Source organism: Argiope bruennichi, chromosome 1 (assembly GCF_947563725.1).
Source record: "Argiope bruennichi chromosome 1, qqArgBrue1.1, whole genome shotgun sequence".
NCBI lineage: Eukaryota > Metazoa > Arthropoda > Arachnida > Araneae > Araneidae > Argiope > Argiope bruennichi.
In genome coordinates this window covers 80,313,509-80,327,711 of record NC_079151.1, presented here as the reverse complement: position 1 = coordinate 80,327,711, position 14,203 = coordinate 80,313,509, and the positions used below count along the sequence as shown (strand labels likewise).

Sequence of the window (14,203 nt, the reverse complement as noted above, 5' to 3'; positions counted from 1 at the left end):
AGGAAGTTTTAAAGATATTCAAGAAAAACTAAAATGTGCTCCAACATCTCTGCAACATCAGTACCGATGTTCGCAGAGACTTTGTCGGTCGAATTCGGCAACACCCTGTAATATATATATATATGTGTGTGTGTGTGTGTGTGTGTGTGTGTGTGTGTGTGTGTGTGTGTGTGTGTGTGTGTGTGTGTGTGTGTGTGTGTGTGTGTGTGTGTGTGTGTGTGTGTGTGTGTGTGTGTGTAAGTGAGTGTTGTATCTCAATCTTTATGGTTTAGCCAATGGTGTCATTCATTGTGAAGACAGCGTCGACAAAATTACAATAAATCTGTTTTTTCTAGAATTTTTAAAATTAGAAATAAATATCTCATCATTATCAAATGAATCGAATGTTTTAATCTTGCTAAATTCACCATTAACGTCCTAAAACTTAAAATAATCAAGGAATCTTGAAACGGAATTAAAAAAACTAATGCCCAAATATATACATCGTTCTTTATATGTATATAATATAGGTTCTAGAGACATGCATACGAAATTCGAAAATATTTGATCGTGTTTCTATAACAAACAAATTTACTGACAAAATTCCGAATGATCATATTGCAACAAGATTTCTCTCCTAATTAGAAACCGAACTAACGAATGAAATTTTCTTTGCGGTTTTGACGCAGACATTGGAGATCTGAATCAACTTTTGTACCATTTGAAAAGATTACTGTCCTGTAATCTTTTTAATTTTTTTATTATTAGTTTTGGGTTTATTTTTGTTATTTTTCACGAAAATAAACACAAAACCTGTCATAGTGTATAAATGTACTACAAAAACGATCGCATGTACACATTTTTGATTTTTTTCAGCTGTTAAATACAAACGATATGTAAAAATTTGTGGGGATAAACTGATTAACACGCATTAACTGATTATCGTTTATTTAATGATTCTTGGATTTTAAATATTTAAAATTTCTTCTACGCATATATTGCTTATTCATAGTAAATATTTTTTTTTATTGTAGCTCCATTGCTGTGGTGCTATGACGCCAAGTGATTGGGCTCATTCAAGACTCAATAGTAAGGATAAAAGTGCAGTTGAAGTTGGAATATCGAAGACGTCAGGCTTCTATATTTTGCCTGCCACTTGTTGCAAAACCAAAAACCCAGACATTTGCGATCTGCATCGGAAAGTCAAGTTTGCCGGACAGGTGTTCGATGGAATTTACACTGAGGTGAGACATACACAGGCAAAATATTTGGGAGCGCTCGTCTTAGCATTTAATTTAAACTTTTATGTTTGTGATTTAATTTAATACGGATGGAAAAGTTCTTTAGAATTTCGCAATATTGAATTCAATTATATTTTAGAATATGACGGAAGATCCATTATCTGATTCATCAGTGTCAAATATATCTTATTGAGCAGGCAATATAGGCCCGATATATGACTAAAAATAAATAAAGAAAAAAAAAAGATTCGAACACAGCTTTTTTGGGGGGAGGTGGGAGGGGGACATTAAAATATAACTCAGCAAAGATAAAGAAAGGAAATTCTCAATTCCTTTTTTATTACTGCTAGTGAGATGCTCATTAAAAAAAAGTTTCTTTGAATGTTTTAATTAAATAAAGAAATTAACAATTTTTGCTGTTTTTCTCAAAGAAATTATCAGTCTAAAACTCTTTAAACATCAGTGTTTAGAATAAATTAGATTATGATCATTTTAATTCATTTAAATAAATTAATTTTAAAATAACTCAACTTATTTAAAAGATAAATTAGCTTTACAGTGATGCTAATTTTATTTTCACTAATTTTTTTAAAAAAATTACTAAATATTGTCGCAAACGGAACATCTACGAATAGTCAACGTGGCTCAGAGGTAAAGTACACCCTTGCAATGCACAATGTTAGGAGTTCGAATCCCAGCCAAGTCGCATTAGTTTGAACTTTAATTTGAATTTTTTATTATTCATTTGTTAATGTCCTTAAAGCTTCAAGAACTTTCTATATCCTTCTTTATAATTCCAGATTATTCTGTAAAGATATAAATTATGAATTCCACAAACAGTGGAATCAGTTCTTCGCCTGCATGTTGCTTAGAGCTAATAAATTTGATATAGAGTTAATTTGTGACCTGTTATTCTTTGGATCTTCGTGACACTATTTCAAAATTATTTTTGTACTGTTCTTTAACAATGCTTTTCATTTATAAAAACGAGTTGAAACTACAACGTTGTTAATATCTTTGAAAAAAATGCTTAAAATTAAATCATATTTTTAATACGATTCAATTCCTGTTTTAAAATATGTGTCTAAGAGACACCTAAAATTGTAAACCACATTTTTATTTCCGAATAATCTAATATATTTTTTTACGATACATTAATATCTGGAAAATGAAAATGTGATTTGCGGCATTATAACTTCAGCTTGTCCAGATAGTTTACATGTAGTAATTCAATTCACGTATAATAATACTCAAAGTAGTTTGTGAATAATCTGTAAAAATATTTCAATTGCTAATTAAAATATTTTCTTATCTAATATTTGTAATAAGCATAAATAAATATTAGAGTTTTTTTAATGCTTTAATGCATTTAAGAAAAAATTGGATTTTTCAAAAATAAATAAATAAATGATTTTCGTGTATGGACATTAATAAATGAAACCTTCTTTAGAAAATAAAATTATTTTAACTCAATCAAAATGTAGATAAATTTTTAAAATCGGCGGAGAATTATTTCGTTCATAAGAGTTGAGTTGTTTATTCACTGTGTATTTCCCTTCCAGTATCAAAGAAATCGATCTGGGATATTTGTTTTATGAGCATAACGTTTGCCATTAATGATTTTACGTTGTTGAATAACGCTGCTGAGGCTTATTCCACTGTGGGTGGCGGTATCTAGTTTTTCTGGATAATTTGGTAGCTGCATACCACCATCCCTATTCAGTTAAAAAGCAAGTTTACATTTATTAATGGATATTGATACCCTTTTTTCATATATTTCGAAAGGGACACTTTTTCCTTTCTTTGGGAAACTCGATATGAGCCATCATAAGGTTTGTCATAGATAATGGTGTACCTATGTCTTTACGAGAAAATCATCCAATGATTTAATAAAATCTTCTATGCATAATGTTTTGAGATCAGTAAATTGTATGTTATACTGTATGCAATATATTACAAAAATCGTTACATATAGTTTGCAACGACTGATGTAATTAAGTCAGAGAAAGACAAGACAGAATCAGGCTTTGCAGATTCGAATTTATTGGTTGGAGGTTTAATAAAGTTTACTCTAAATTTGTCACTTTTAATACGGAAAATTTATGCTAAAAATCTTGTATTGTGGCCGAGTCCCCAAACAGGCTGAGAACTACATGCAAAAAAAAAAAAAAAAAACGATCTGCTTGATAGGCATTATTATTTATGATTAAGAATCCTTTTCCTGTTTCTGTACCTTTCTCAATTGTTGCACATTAAATTTTCAAATTTAAAAAACCAGCTAACAAACAGCTTCGCCTATTCTTAAACTAAGGAAACAAGTCGAATAAATTATTTCAATGTGGAATTTGGAATAATTCAACATGATTAGCAATAACTATTTCCAAGTTATGTATTTTTCATATAAAATTGTATATTATATGCCTTATCTTATGTTATTTATGAAATCATTTTAGGGATGCATACCACGGTTACAACGGTATTTTGAAGATAACATGATCATTATGGTTGGAATAGGAATCGGAGTTGGTATCATTCAAGTAAGTTAATATGAAATAAGAGAAATTCTAATTTTTTTTCTTCTCATTCTTCTGCTTTACCATGTGATCATTTTATAAAGTACATTTTCTCTAGTCAAATTATTTTTAATGTAAAACTCTAAACAAAAGAGAAGAAACAGTTCTTAAATGAAGAGAAAAGATAAGAGAACGAGAGAGAGAGAAAACGGTTGGCTGACTGCCCAAATAATTTGCTAGCTAGTTATTCTGTAGACAGCCAGAATAGTTTACAGTATGGTGGAATTTTTCACATCTGCTATTAGAAAAATATAAGGAAAAAAAAGTACAAACATAAAAATACTAAACAGTTTCTGTAAGAGGTCATCACTTTTAACGGCCGTTTTTGTTTTGTATGGAATTATTTGACTCATAGACATGAAATAACTCCATGAAGAGTCACTTGACTGGGCTATTAGGTCATCTGCTTAATTTTAGTGAAATCCATGCCTTTCATTTCTCTGACATTGAATTTCTTATTAAGAGAAAAAGGAGGGAAGAAAGAAGAATAAATATTTACACTCTTAAACAACCCTGAAAATTAGAGATCGAAATAAATAATTTGTTTATCAATGAACTTTAATAAGTGAACTTTAATCTCTATCTGAATTGGGTATTCAATAATTCATTTGGGCTTTCTGGATTTTTGAAAGAAGCTATTATAATGATATGAGTTGCGATTATCAGCAAATAAAACTTTCGGCTGAAGAGACCTTAGAAAAGTTAGTTGATATTATTGCCTATTTTTCGACAACCACCGACTGAATACTAAGAAATACTGAAAAAATCCATTGCAAATCAAATTATATCTTTTACTTATTTATTTCGAATACAATTTTTTTTTCTCTCATTAGATAAATCTTAAGATTCTTCTTCATTTGAAATAATAAAATAGCACATGTTTAAAGGCTATTTCGTAATTACATATTTGAAATGTCTTTAGAGTAGTCATTCCATTGAATAGCGATTTTTTTTTTTTTAAAGAATGAAATGTAGCCATGTAGAAATGCCGTCAACAACAACAACAAAAAATAAAAAACACCTCTATAACTTAGTTATTTATTATCGTATCTTCATAAAATTGGTGTCGATTGAAATTGACTAAAGGGACAGGTTTGTTGAGGTAGACAAACTGATCGATTTAATAACTATGATCTCAAAATTTTGTCATTACGGAAATCGAGATTTTTTAATAATTCGATTTAGCAGGTTTTTATATGTGTATCAAATTTCTTTCAGAAATTCGTAGTAGTTCTTGAGATATACTTAACTTTGTTTGCTGAAAACGCCGCCCAGTAAATCTCAACTTGTTAATAGAAAATTAACGTTTTCTTGTCAATCTGTCCCGAGATTTAATTTTATTTCGTCTGCGTGGGGGAAAAAAAAAACATTTATTTTTCTTAAAGAAAGCGGGATTCATTTTAAATTAAAATCGTCTGATCTGAAAATAAATTTAATATTTAACTAACTGCGATATTATAATAATGGCCTTTAAAGCTCGTGTTTCATAAAAATTAGGTCTATAAATACAAATAGATTTAATATACAGTCCCACAAAAAGTTGGATATTGTAAATCGATTGTTGAAATTTTACAATTTTTATGAATATTTTGGAAACTTTTTGAGGTACGAGCATCATTTGTTGGATTCCAGCATTTTAGCATATCAACTTTGCACCCATGTAAATATTTTACTAGGCTATAATTCACTTTTTTCTCGCATTCTTCTTTAAAAACTCATAAAAAATATTAAATATGTGTTATGTACGTATTTATTTCATCAATTTATGAAAAATGATCATTTACTTTAGGTGAGTGAAATTTTTTAAAAAGAAATATATAAATATTTTACTAGGTATCGCCGAAAGTTCATAAAATTAATTTAACAATGGAAGCGTCTTTTTCAAAACCCTCTAACTCTCGAATTTATCATCAGAATTTTATAAAATTTTATTGAGAGGTTAATTTTAATACGACAAATCGAATCAATAAAAAAACCGATAGCCGTAATGAAAACATTTTGAGATAGTTAATTAACCATATTAATTAATTCAGTTGTCTATTTTAACAAACCTGCCCCCTCGAGTCATTTCCATTGATACCTAATTTTTGTAGATGCAATAATAAATAACAAAAGTTACAAAGGTGTTCCTTTTTTTTTTTTTTTTTTTTTTTCTTTTTTCTTTTTCTTGACGATTGTACTGTTTATTTAAAATACAACTTTTATTAGATATTCTTTAATAATTCTTTTTGTACTAAAATAAATCCGTTTTATAGTTGGTGAAATAAATTTTTGTTTCTTTTGTAGCTTTTGGGCCTGATCTTTTCAATGGCTTTATGCTGTGCTATTCGAAGTGAATGACGTGGAAGTAACTAAACAACATTACAGATCTTTTATCTCAGAAAGTTGCCATAGCTCAGAAATCTGCATCATCTTCACAGTGTACAAAGTGGACCAATCACCATTGCACTTTGTAACTAATACCATGTGGAATAGAGATTATTTGAACTGGTTTACAGTTCTGTGTCACTTCAAGTCATTCATCCATCCAGTTACTTTTGACTTTGGAAATTTTTTCATGACATTTGATTTAGTTTTGTATCGTTTTATTGACCTCAACATAGAGTTTTCTTATTTAAAAAAAAGATTGTTTATGATTAGACTTTTAAATTTATGGAACTTTTTAAAATAAAATTGTTAAGAAGTTGATGTGAATTGAAAAAAAAAAAAAAATCACCTGCTGTATTACGAGAGTTTTATTTTAATTGAAACTAATATTTAATTTAATTGAAATAAATTTTCATTAAATTTTCTTTTTCTGATAAGCATTTTGATTTATGTTAATATATGCGTAAACAAAATAAATTATACATTCCTATTTGTATTAAAATTAAAAAAAAAAATGTTACTGATAATAATAAACTGCTTGTTTATTTGAGTTCCCAGTGTTGTTGAAAATAATGCACTATTTGTTTATTTGATCTTCCAGTGTTGGTGAAAAATGTCTTAATAGTTTATGCATTAATGTATTAATAGTTTATTTGCATGCAATAATAGTTTATTTGAACTACTACTGCAGTTTAAAATTGTATTTTTTCATTTTAACCGTATTTAAACTGTAACTATGTTTGTAAACTGTAACAGTATTTAAACCGTAACATTTTTTGCATTAACCTCTATTTAGGATTTGAACTCAAATCTTTGCCTTGTTGAAATTTTGTCTTTCTTATAAGGGTAAAACACGTCGGAATATATATTAGAATCCTTGAATTCACACAGATGATGATAATTTAATTCTGATTTTTGTTTGTATTTGATGATGAATATTTTTTAAATTTAAATAAAACTATCCCCCGCCCTTTTTTTTAATACGCTGTTATTAAAATTAACAAAAGCAAATCATATAAATTGAACGTTGTTAATGATGCTTTTTAAATGAAAGTTTTACGTATGTATGTCGTGCCAAATCAAACAAAAAGTATTTTCAATCATTATAAATTGTTAAAATATTTATTAATATCTCTAATTATGAAGTTATATTTGAATATGTAATATGAAATATTTAAGAAGAAAAAAAAGGGAAAAAAAGATATCGGTGAATTTTAATATTTAATTGAAATCACAATTATTTATTCCTATTATTTAGGCAAAATCCAATATCTGTAAAATTGTGAAAGAAATCCTAATTATAATAATTATTGATGTATAATAACATTTCCATTTTTTTTTAATGTTAAAATGTCTTTAAAGAAATAAAATTTGCTGAACTGCATTTTAATAATGAAACTATGTTTTGCACTATGTTTCCATAAACTATGTTTTTTTTTCTTTTTTAATTGTATAATTAGTTTTTCAATTGTCTTTCTTATATAATTTATGTACAAATCATGTATATATTTTTTCCAAATATATCTGTGCTCATATTCTGTATTCCTTCCAATGCTGACGAATCAATTTTTCAGAAATAATTTTTTTTAATAGCAGGATATTTCATTAAAATTTGAAGAAGATTAAAAATGTCATTTTTTCAACTTAAAGAAAATTAAATCATATTTTCCATAAACTATGATAAAAATGATACATATAGATCATCAATAATGGAATAAATTATTAAATTCCTTTTAAATCATTTAATATGTATTTGTTTATGCTTTTAAAGTTGAAATGAATGAATAGATTTTAAAGAAAAATTCATTTTGAAAAAGTGAAGGAAAAATTCTGTTGTCTTATCATAATGACATAAAATAATTTTGATTCTTTTATTATTTTATGACCAATTAAATAATTATGTCTTAATATTTTAAATAATTAGTATGAAAATGATTTTGTGGAATAATAAGTAATAGAAAAATTAATTAAAAAATTGCAGACTGGTATAAAATTAATTTTTCTTTCAGACTGAGTTTTAGAAATTAAATATAATAATAGTTTTAGATAATCTTTGCTGTATATATATTACTTGCATTCATTTTTCTCATCATTTTTTAATAAAAATTAGATGAAGTTAAAGATTGAATATACATATAAAAATTCTTCTAGAAAGTGACATATTCCTTTAATATAACTTTTAAAGAGAGATCCAGCAAATTTTTCATTCGTGTAGTTAGACTTCGCTGAATGAAAAGTAATATCGTCTTTCAAAAATCATTTAAATATTGATGAGAATCTTAAATGTAATTAATAATTTCGTTTCCCCCCTTTAATTAATTTAGTGATACTTAGACGACTTTGGGAATTGTTGCATTTTTGTGCCTTTTACTATATGCTGCTTCATCATTGCCACACAATATAATGAAAACTGAAGCATAAAAGTCTGTAAATATGATGTATTTATGCATGTGTAAATAAAATTAACATTTATGCCTTTATATGTGATTTTTTTAATCTTGTTTGTGCTGTGACATTTAGATAGTGATTGCAGTTTGATAGTGAATTTGAGAAAAATTGATTTCAATATACTATAATATTAACAAGCAGCGAGAGTGGCCCCAAAACTTTCCCTTGCACTCTCTAATAAAAGTGCTATCCCAGAGAACGCCTTAAATGGAATTGGTGTACGAAATATTAACTTTTGGAGTGAATTTAGCATTTTTATTGTACTACTTGGCGAGTTTTTGCCGATTAATCTTTGTATAATGTTAATGATTATTGGCGTTTTTAAATGTGTTTCTCCCAACCTACTGAAATAAAGCTTTGACTCAAAATTATAATTGTCGTCACAAAATCCTATATTAAGTTTGATCTATTTAAGTCATTACGTTTTTGAGTTACCGTGTTTACATGTTTCTGAACGTACAGACTGACAGACGGTCAACCCCTTGTTGAATTTAGCGCAAAATTTAATAGGTGTCTACCCTAAATATGTTAAATTTGTGTACTGAATTTTATCTATCTAGCTCTCTTCATCTTGTAGTTATAGTATTAACTTATATTCAAACAGCCGGATAGACAGACTTCCCTTGTACGGATTTAGCCCCAAATTTGATAAAAATTTACAAATTTGGTTTATAGAACGTATACCAAATTTCATCCATCTAGCTCAAAGCGTTTTTGAGGTATTTTTGTTATAGACAGATGGACATTTTCCATAAATGTATTTTTCGAACTTGGGGAGATCTGAAATGTGGAGATTCGTCAAAATCTTGAGTTCGAATTATACTTTCTCTATACTACGTATACGTGAAAGTAATAATGTCTTAGTATTAAAAAGAGAAGAAAATAATTAAGAATTATATAAAAAAATTTGCTTTTTAGTTTACTAGTAAAATTCTATTTAAAAAAAAGGGTTTCATTTTCTTTATACGATGTGATTGGAATGTGATAATACTTTCTACAGAACGAAGAGTGGTATAATTTTTGATAAGAGCACTTTGACCATCTTAATACGGGGATTGCCTGTAGTATTTCGATGAGCTATTCTTTCGTCATATCCTGTTTCAACATTTGCGAATGGTACCATTAGTTCTAAATCCTGAAGCAAATAGTAAGCAGCCTAAAGGAAACGAGAAAAATTGCAACTATTATCAAGGGTATTAATTGCTATTTCGGATGCAGATCAGAAAAGCACTCTGTTAAGACTAATAATAATTACTCGAGATTTCAATAGCAATATAACCAGGAAAATAGCTTCAAAATTTGAAGTCAAGGACGCTGCCGCCCAGTTTTATCATTTCAGCCAGTTAAAAACAGCAAAATAAATGATTAGATTATATTTTTGTGGGAAATGTGAAATTTTTTCACCTCCTAGTATCCGAAAAATCTGGCGAAAAAATAAAACAGCCCTTGATAGTAAAAATGTACTTCAGACCCTGAAACATGGTGGTGGAAATGTGATGATTTGGATCTGTGTAGCTCATAGCGGTGTTGGAAAATTACACTTTATTGACACAAAAATGACAGCTTTAGGTTACATTGATGTGTTGCGGCATAACTTATTAGACAGTGCTAGAAAATTGGGTATCGGTGACACTTTCTTATTCCAACAAGATAACGATCCAAAACACACTTCGATAGTTACTAAAACATGGTTGCTTTATAATGCGCCAAGACGCCTTGAAACTCCACCACAATCCCCGGATATAAATCCAATTGAAAATTTGTAGATGCTATTGGATACTCAAGTCCGAAAAAAATAATATTACAAGTAAAAATAGTTTGAAAGAAGCACTCATGGAAGCTTGGGAAGAAATAGATCAAGAAACCACCAAAAAGTTAATAGAATCAATGCCAAGACGTCTTGAAGCAATTGTAAAAGTCAATGGAATGCATACAAAGTATTAAATTTCTATAAAATAATTATAATTATGATTAAAATTTGTCACTAAGTAAGTGTACAAATACTCTTTTTGTATAGGTTTTATAAAGTTTTATTCATTAATCAACTAAAGTTTATGTGATTGTTTTTTTGTTTTTTTTGTTGATATTTTATTATTATTTTACCTCACTAGAATATATTTCTGCAATTTTAACTTAGTTACCTTATTTTATTTTGCTATAATATTCCAAAATTGAAGTGTATAAATAAACATTTTGTCAACTGTATGAGTCTGTATATCTCATATATCCGGCATATATGAGTATGTAATAGTTTGGTATACATACAACATTGGTATGACGTTAAATCCAGTAATACTGTATAGATAACCAAAAGTATTTGTTTTTAAATTCATGCTTTGGATTAGATCAATACAGATTCGTGTATTAACACTTCAAGTAATAGGATGAACCGAAATATTTGTTCAGAATTATTGATTCTGTAATTCGATTGCTACTTACTTTTTGAAATTTCAAGTCCGCCAAATAAATTATGCATATATAGGTAAATTTAATAAATCTGCTAATCGATAAAATGAAGTTGATTCCCAAATATATAACTGCATCTAATAGAGTTATTTTATGTGGCATCACGGAAGTGTGTGCAGCATGACAAAAGAATACCATTTATTTTCTGCTTATTTTGTACTTTTAAAAAAAAGATTAATGACTAAGTCTCAGCAAAATCTAAATCATTGGCCAATCCATCCCCTAGGTAAATGAATATAAAGTTGTTTCATGGTGCTAAACTAATCTTCAGCGTAATATGAGGCAATTTGGCTATAACGGCGACCAAAAAGTCCCAAGAAAAAATGTCGCCATTTTGGCGTTTTCAATCTCAAACTGTGATTCGAATGTTCAAAATTTTTCGTAATAAATAATAATGCTCTTGAGTATAATTTTATAATTTGGCGAAATTTTTTCTTGTTTTTTAGTCGCCATTACAGCCAAATCGCACCACAAATTAAGAAATCTCACCAAATCTATTCATACGAGTGTTAAACAACAATTTAATTTTTCGATGCAATAAGTTATTGATCAAACAAAAGCTAATGCCTCATAAATAAATTATAAGACAAATCACGATGTATGGTTTCCAAATTTGGGTTCTTCTTGAACTTGAAAGAAGTAGGATATTGGGATTTATAGCATCAATGGCTGTTATCCCCTGTTACCAGATGAAGTTTCTGTCAGTTGACAGTTATAAAGCAATTGCGACGATGCGATTTAGTTCATATTCGAGATTCTAAAGTTCCAGTGAAAAAGGGTTCCTTTTCTACAAATAACATTAAGAAGCAAGTTTTTAAAACAAATGATAATGAATGTGCTCTGGATATAGAGAAGAAAGTTATTCAAGGCGATTTCAAAAATATATTTATTTCTGTCTTCATGAAAAGAATATCAGGAAAAAAAAAATCCCTTTCTTTTACTGGAAAAACTATCTAAGATTCGCAATGAGTATTTGCAAAGACTGGCTATTCAAAGCTCGAATAAAAGATTCAAGTCTGCGTTAAATAATTCCTACATTCAACTCCCGTCGGTAAAAAAGAATAAATACTACTTTCCAACTACTGCCTATCTTGAGAATTGATATTTTTTTCAAATTTATTAATGTTAAGGCCTTAGATAGATATGATATGCTAAACAAAATCCGAGATTTTTTTTTATTAATAATATAACTAGTTTCTTAAATTTTTAACCCTCCAGCTGCTTATTCCGCGTTTTTCGCGGTTTAGAGTATTTATTTTTACGATTACAGATTTTTACTACACCATATTTTTATTATGTAACATATAGTATCAGTTCACTTAATTTGAAAAATATTTGAACTCAATTGCAAACATTGCATCTAAATAGTGATTTTAAAAAATACTGTCAGAGGGTAAGGGCATGAGAACAAATTTCATTGACTCCAAATATGTTACTGAACATATTTAGAGTCAGTTAAGACGAATCAAGACTAACAAATGTTACGATGTTTTGAATAAGAAATTCGAATATCCTTTAATTTATACAGGCTCCCGATTGTTTGTTTTCCTCGCTGTTTCTACAGAAGTAATTACTTTTAAAAAGCCTTTCTTCCTGAACGATTAAGCAATGGATATCAAAATTAAATTAATGCTCTGCACATTTTGCTATGATGTGGACATGAATTTACTTCGTTAAGTACTTTAGAAAATATGCCATTCAAATATATCTCATTTCAAATGTTTATAAAGAATTAAAAACAAATTTTTGAACAATGAATTTTTACGCCTAAAGCATACAGATTTCTAGAGCGATTAGTTATAATTATTACTTTTCCAGCAACATTATGCGACTATAAAGTGAATCATATTTATTACTATTGCTCAAATAATCAAGCAAAGCCCAAATTATCATCAAGTATAAGTCAGCAAAAACACTCTTCAACTTCAATTGATATTTGCATTAAACGATACTCGTGCAAACCAAATCTTTTAATTATTATTTTTTGTTTCAAAATTCCCCAAAATTTTATCTTTACATTATATATACCTTGGTTTCAATAATTTGTAAATTTTAATTGATCATACAGAGCCCGACCAATAATCGGTACGTTTGAGCTTTCTTTACTTTTTGAAATATCTTTTAGAAATTTGTTTGGTTATAAAAATATTTCATCTGAGAATTTGTACGGTAGAATCAGTAATAAGCTGATAAAATAATGAGTAAATATGTTGGCTAAATTTAAGATTAATGTTCGGTCATCAAAGTTGAATTATGTTGGGACGATCTCTCCCACATGTAATCTAGTTTATTTTTTTATTGCAATCCTAATAACCTTCTGTCTCCATTCCTTACAACCATCCAAGATCAACTTTTGGCATGTTTTTGAATGGTTGGCATGATTTTGTCAAAGATTGGCAGAAAACCAGACATTAATATTAAATTTTACCACAATGTATATTTATCTGGACATATAAAAATAGTCATTGTTACTTAACATAATTGATCATTTGTGACGTTATTTTAATGAATATTTTATTAAAAAAATATCGTTAGAAATTAATGTAGAATAAGTTTTGTAGTTATTTTACATTAGATTTAACTCACGCCAATGATAGACGAAAGTGTCGCGAACTTGGCGGCGTGATAGTAATTTAATTTGTTATCTTTTATTGTCATTTTCGTCGTTTTTGTATTAATTTATAACTTTGTTACTATTGACAAAAGTGTCGCAATGTTTATAATGAGGCAGTACTAATTTAATCAGGGTATTTTATTGAGATATCGATAACTTATATTATTATCTTATATTACTGAGTTTTTAATTTTTATTACATTGGCAGCACTACAGTTTTATATTCAAATTAGATTGTAGACGAAAGAATCTGATTGTGCTCATACACAAAAATTACATTCTTTTGAAGCAAAGCTTTTTAAAACTAATTGTTGGTCATTTGTTTGAGATTTATGAGGAAATTTCGCTTCATTCTTAAAATTCAATTTGACAAAAATAATAAAAATAAAAATAGATGAATCTTGGCATTATTACACAATCAAGCAGCTAAATGAGGCCATCACGCCAACATGCATGTTAAACTTTGCTTACTACTACTTATTAATCGTCTTTGGCAACTGGTAGGTTTGTCAATA

At 28.2% G+C, this 14,203-nt stretch overlaps 1 protein-coding gene across 1 annotated transcript in view; it reads left to right on the top strand.

The window, feature by feature from the left end:
- The window catches only part of LOC129963693 (CD9 antigen-like), a 119,970-nt gene extending 111,330 nt beyond the window's left edge, over positions 1–8,640 (top strand). Inside the window, exons 5-7 of the mRNA XM_056078203.1 lie at positions 1,014–1,223; positions 3,674–3,757; positions 6,080–8,640. Of these exons, the coding sequence (XP_055934178.1) occupies positions 1,014–1,223; positions 3,674–3,757; positions 6,080–6,133 (348 nt within the window). The 3' untranslated portion in view covers positions 6,134–8,640. The remainder of the gene's footprint in view (positions 1–1,013; positions 1,224–3,673; positions 3,758–6,079) is intronic.
- Positions 8,641–14,203: the final 5,563 nt, after the last annotated feature.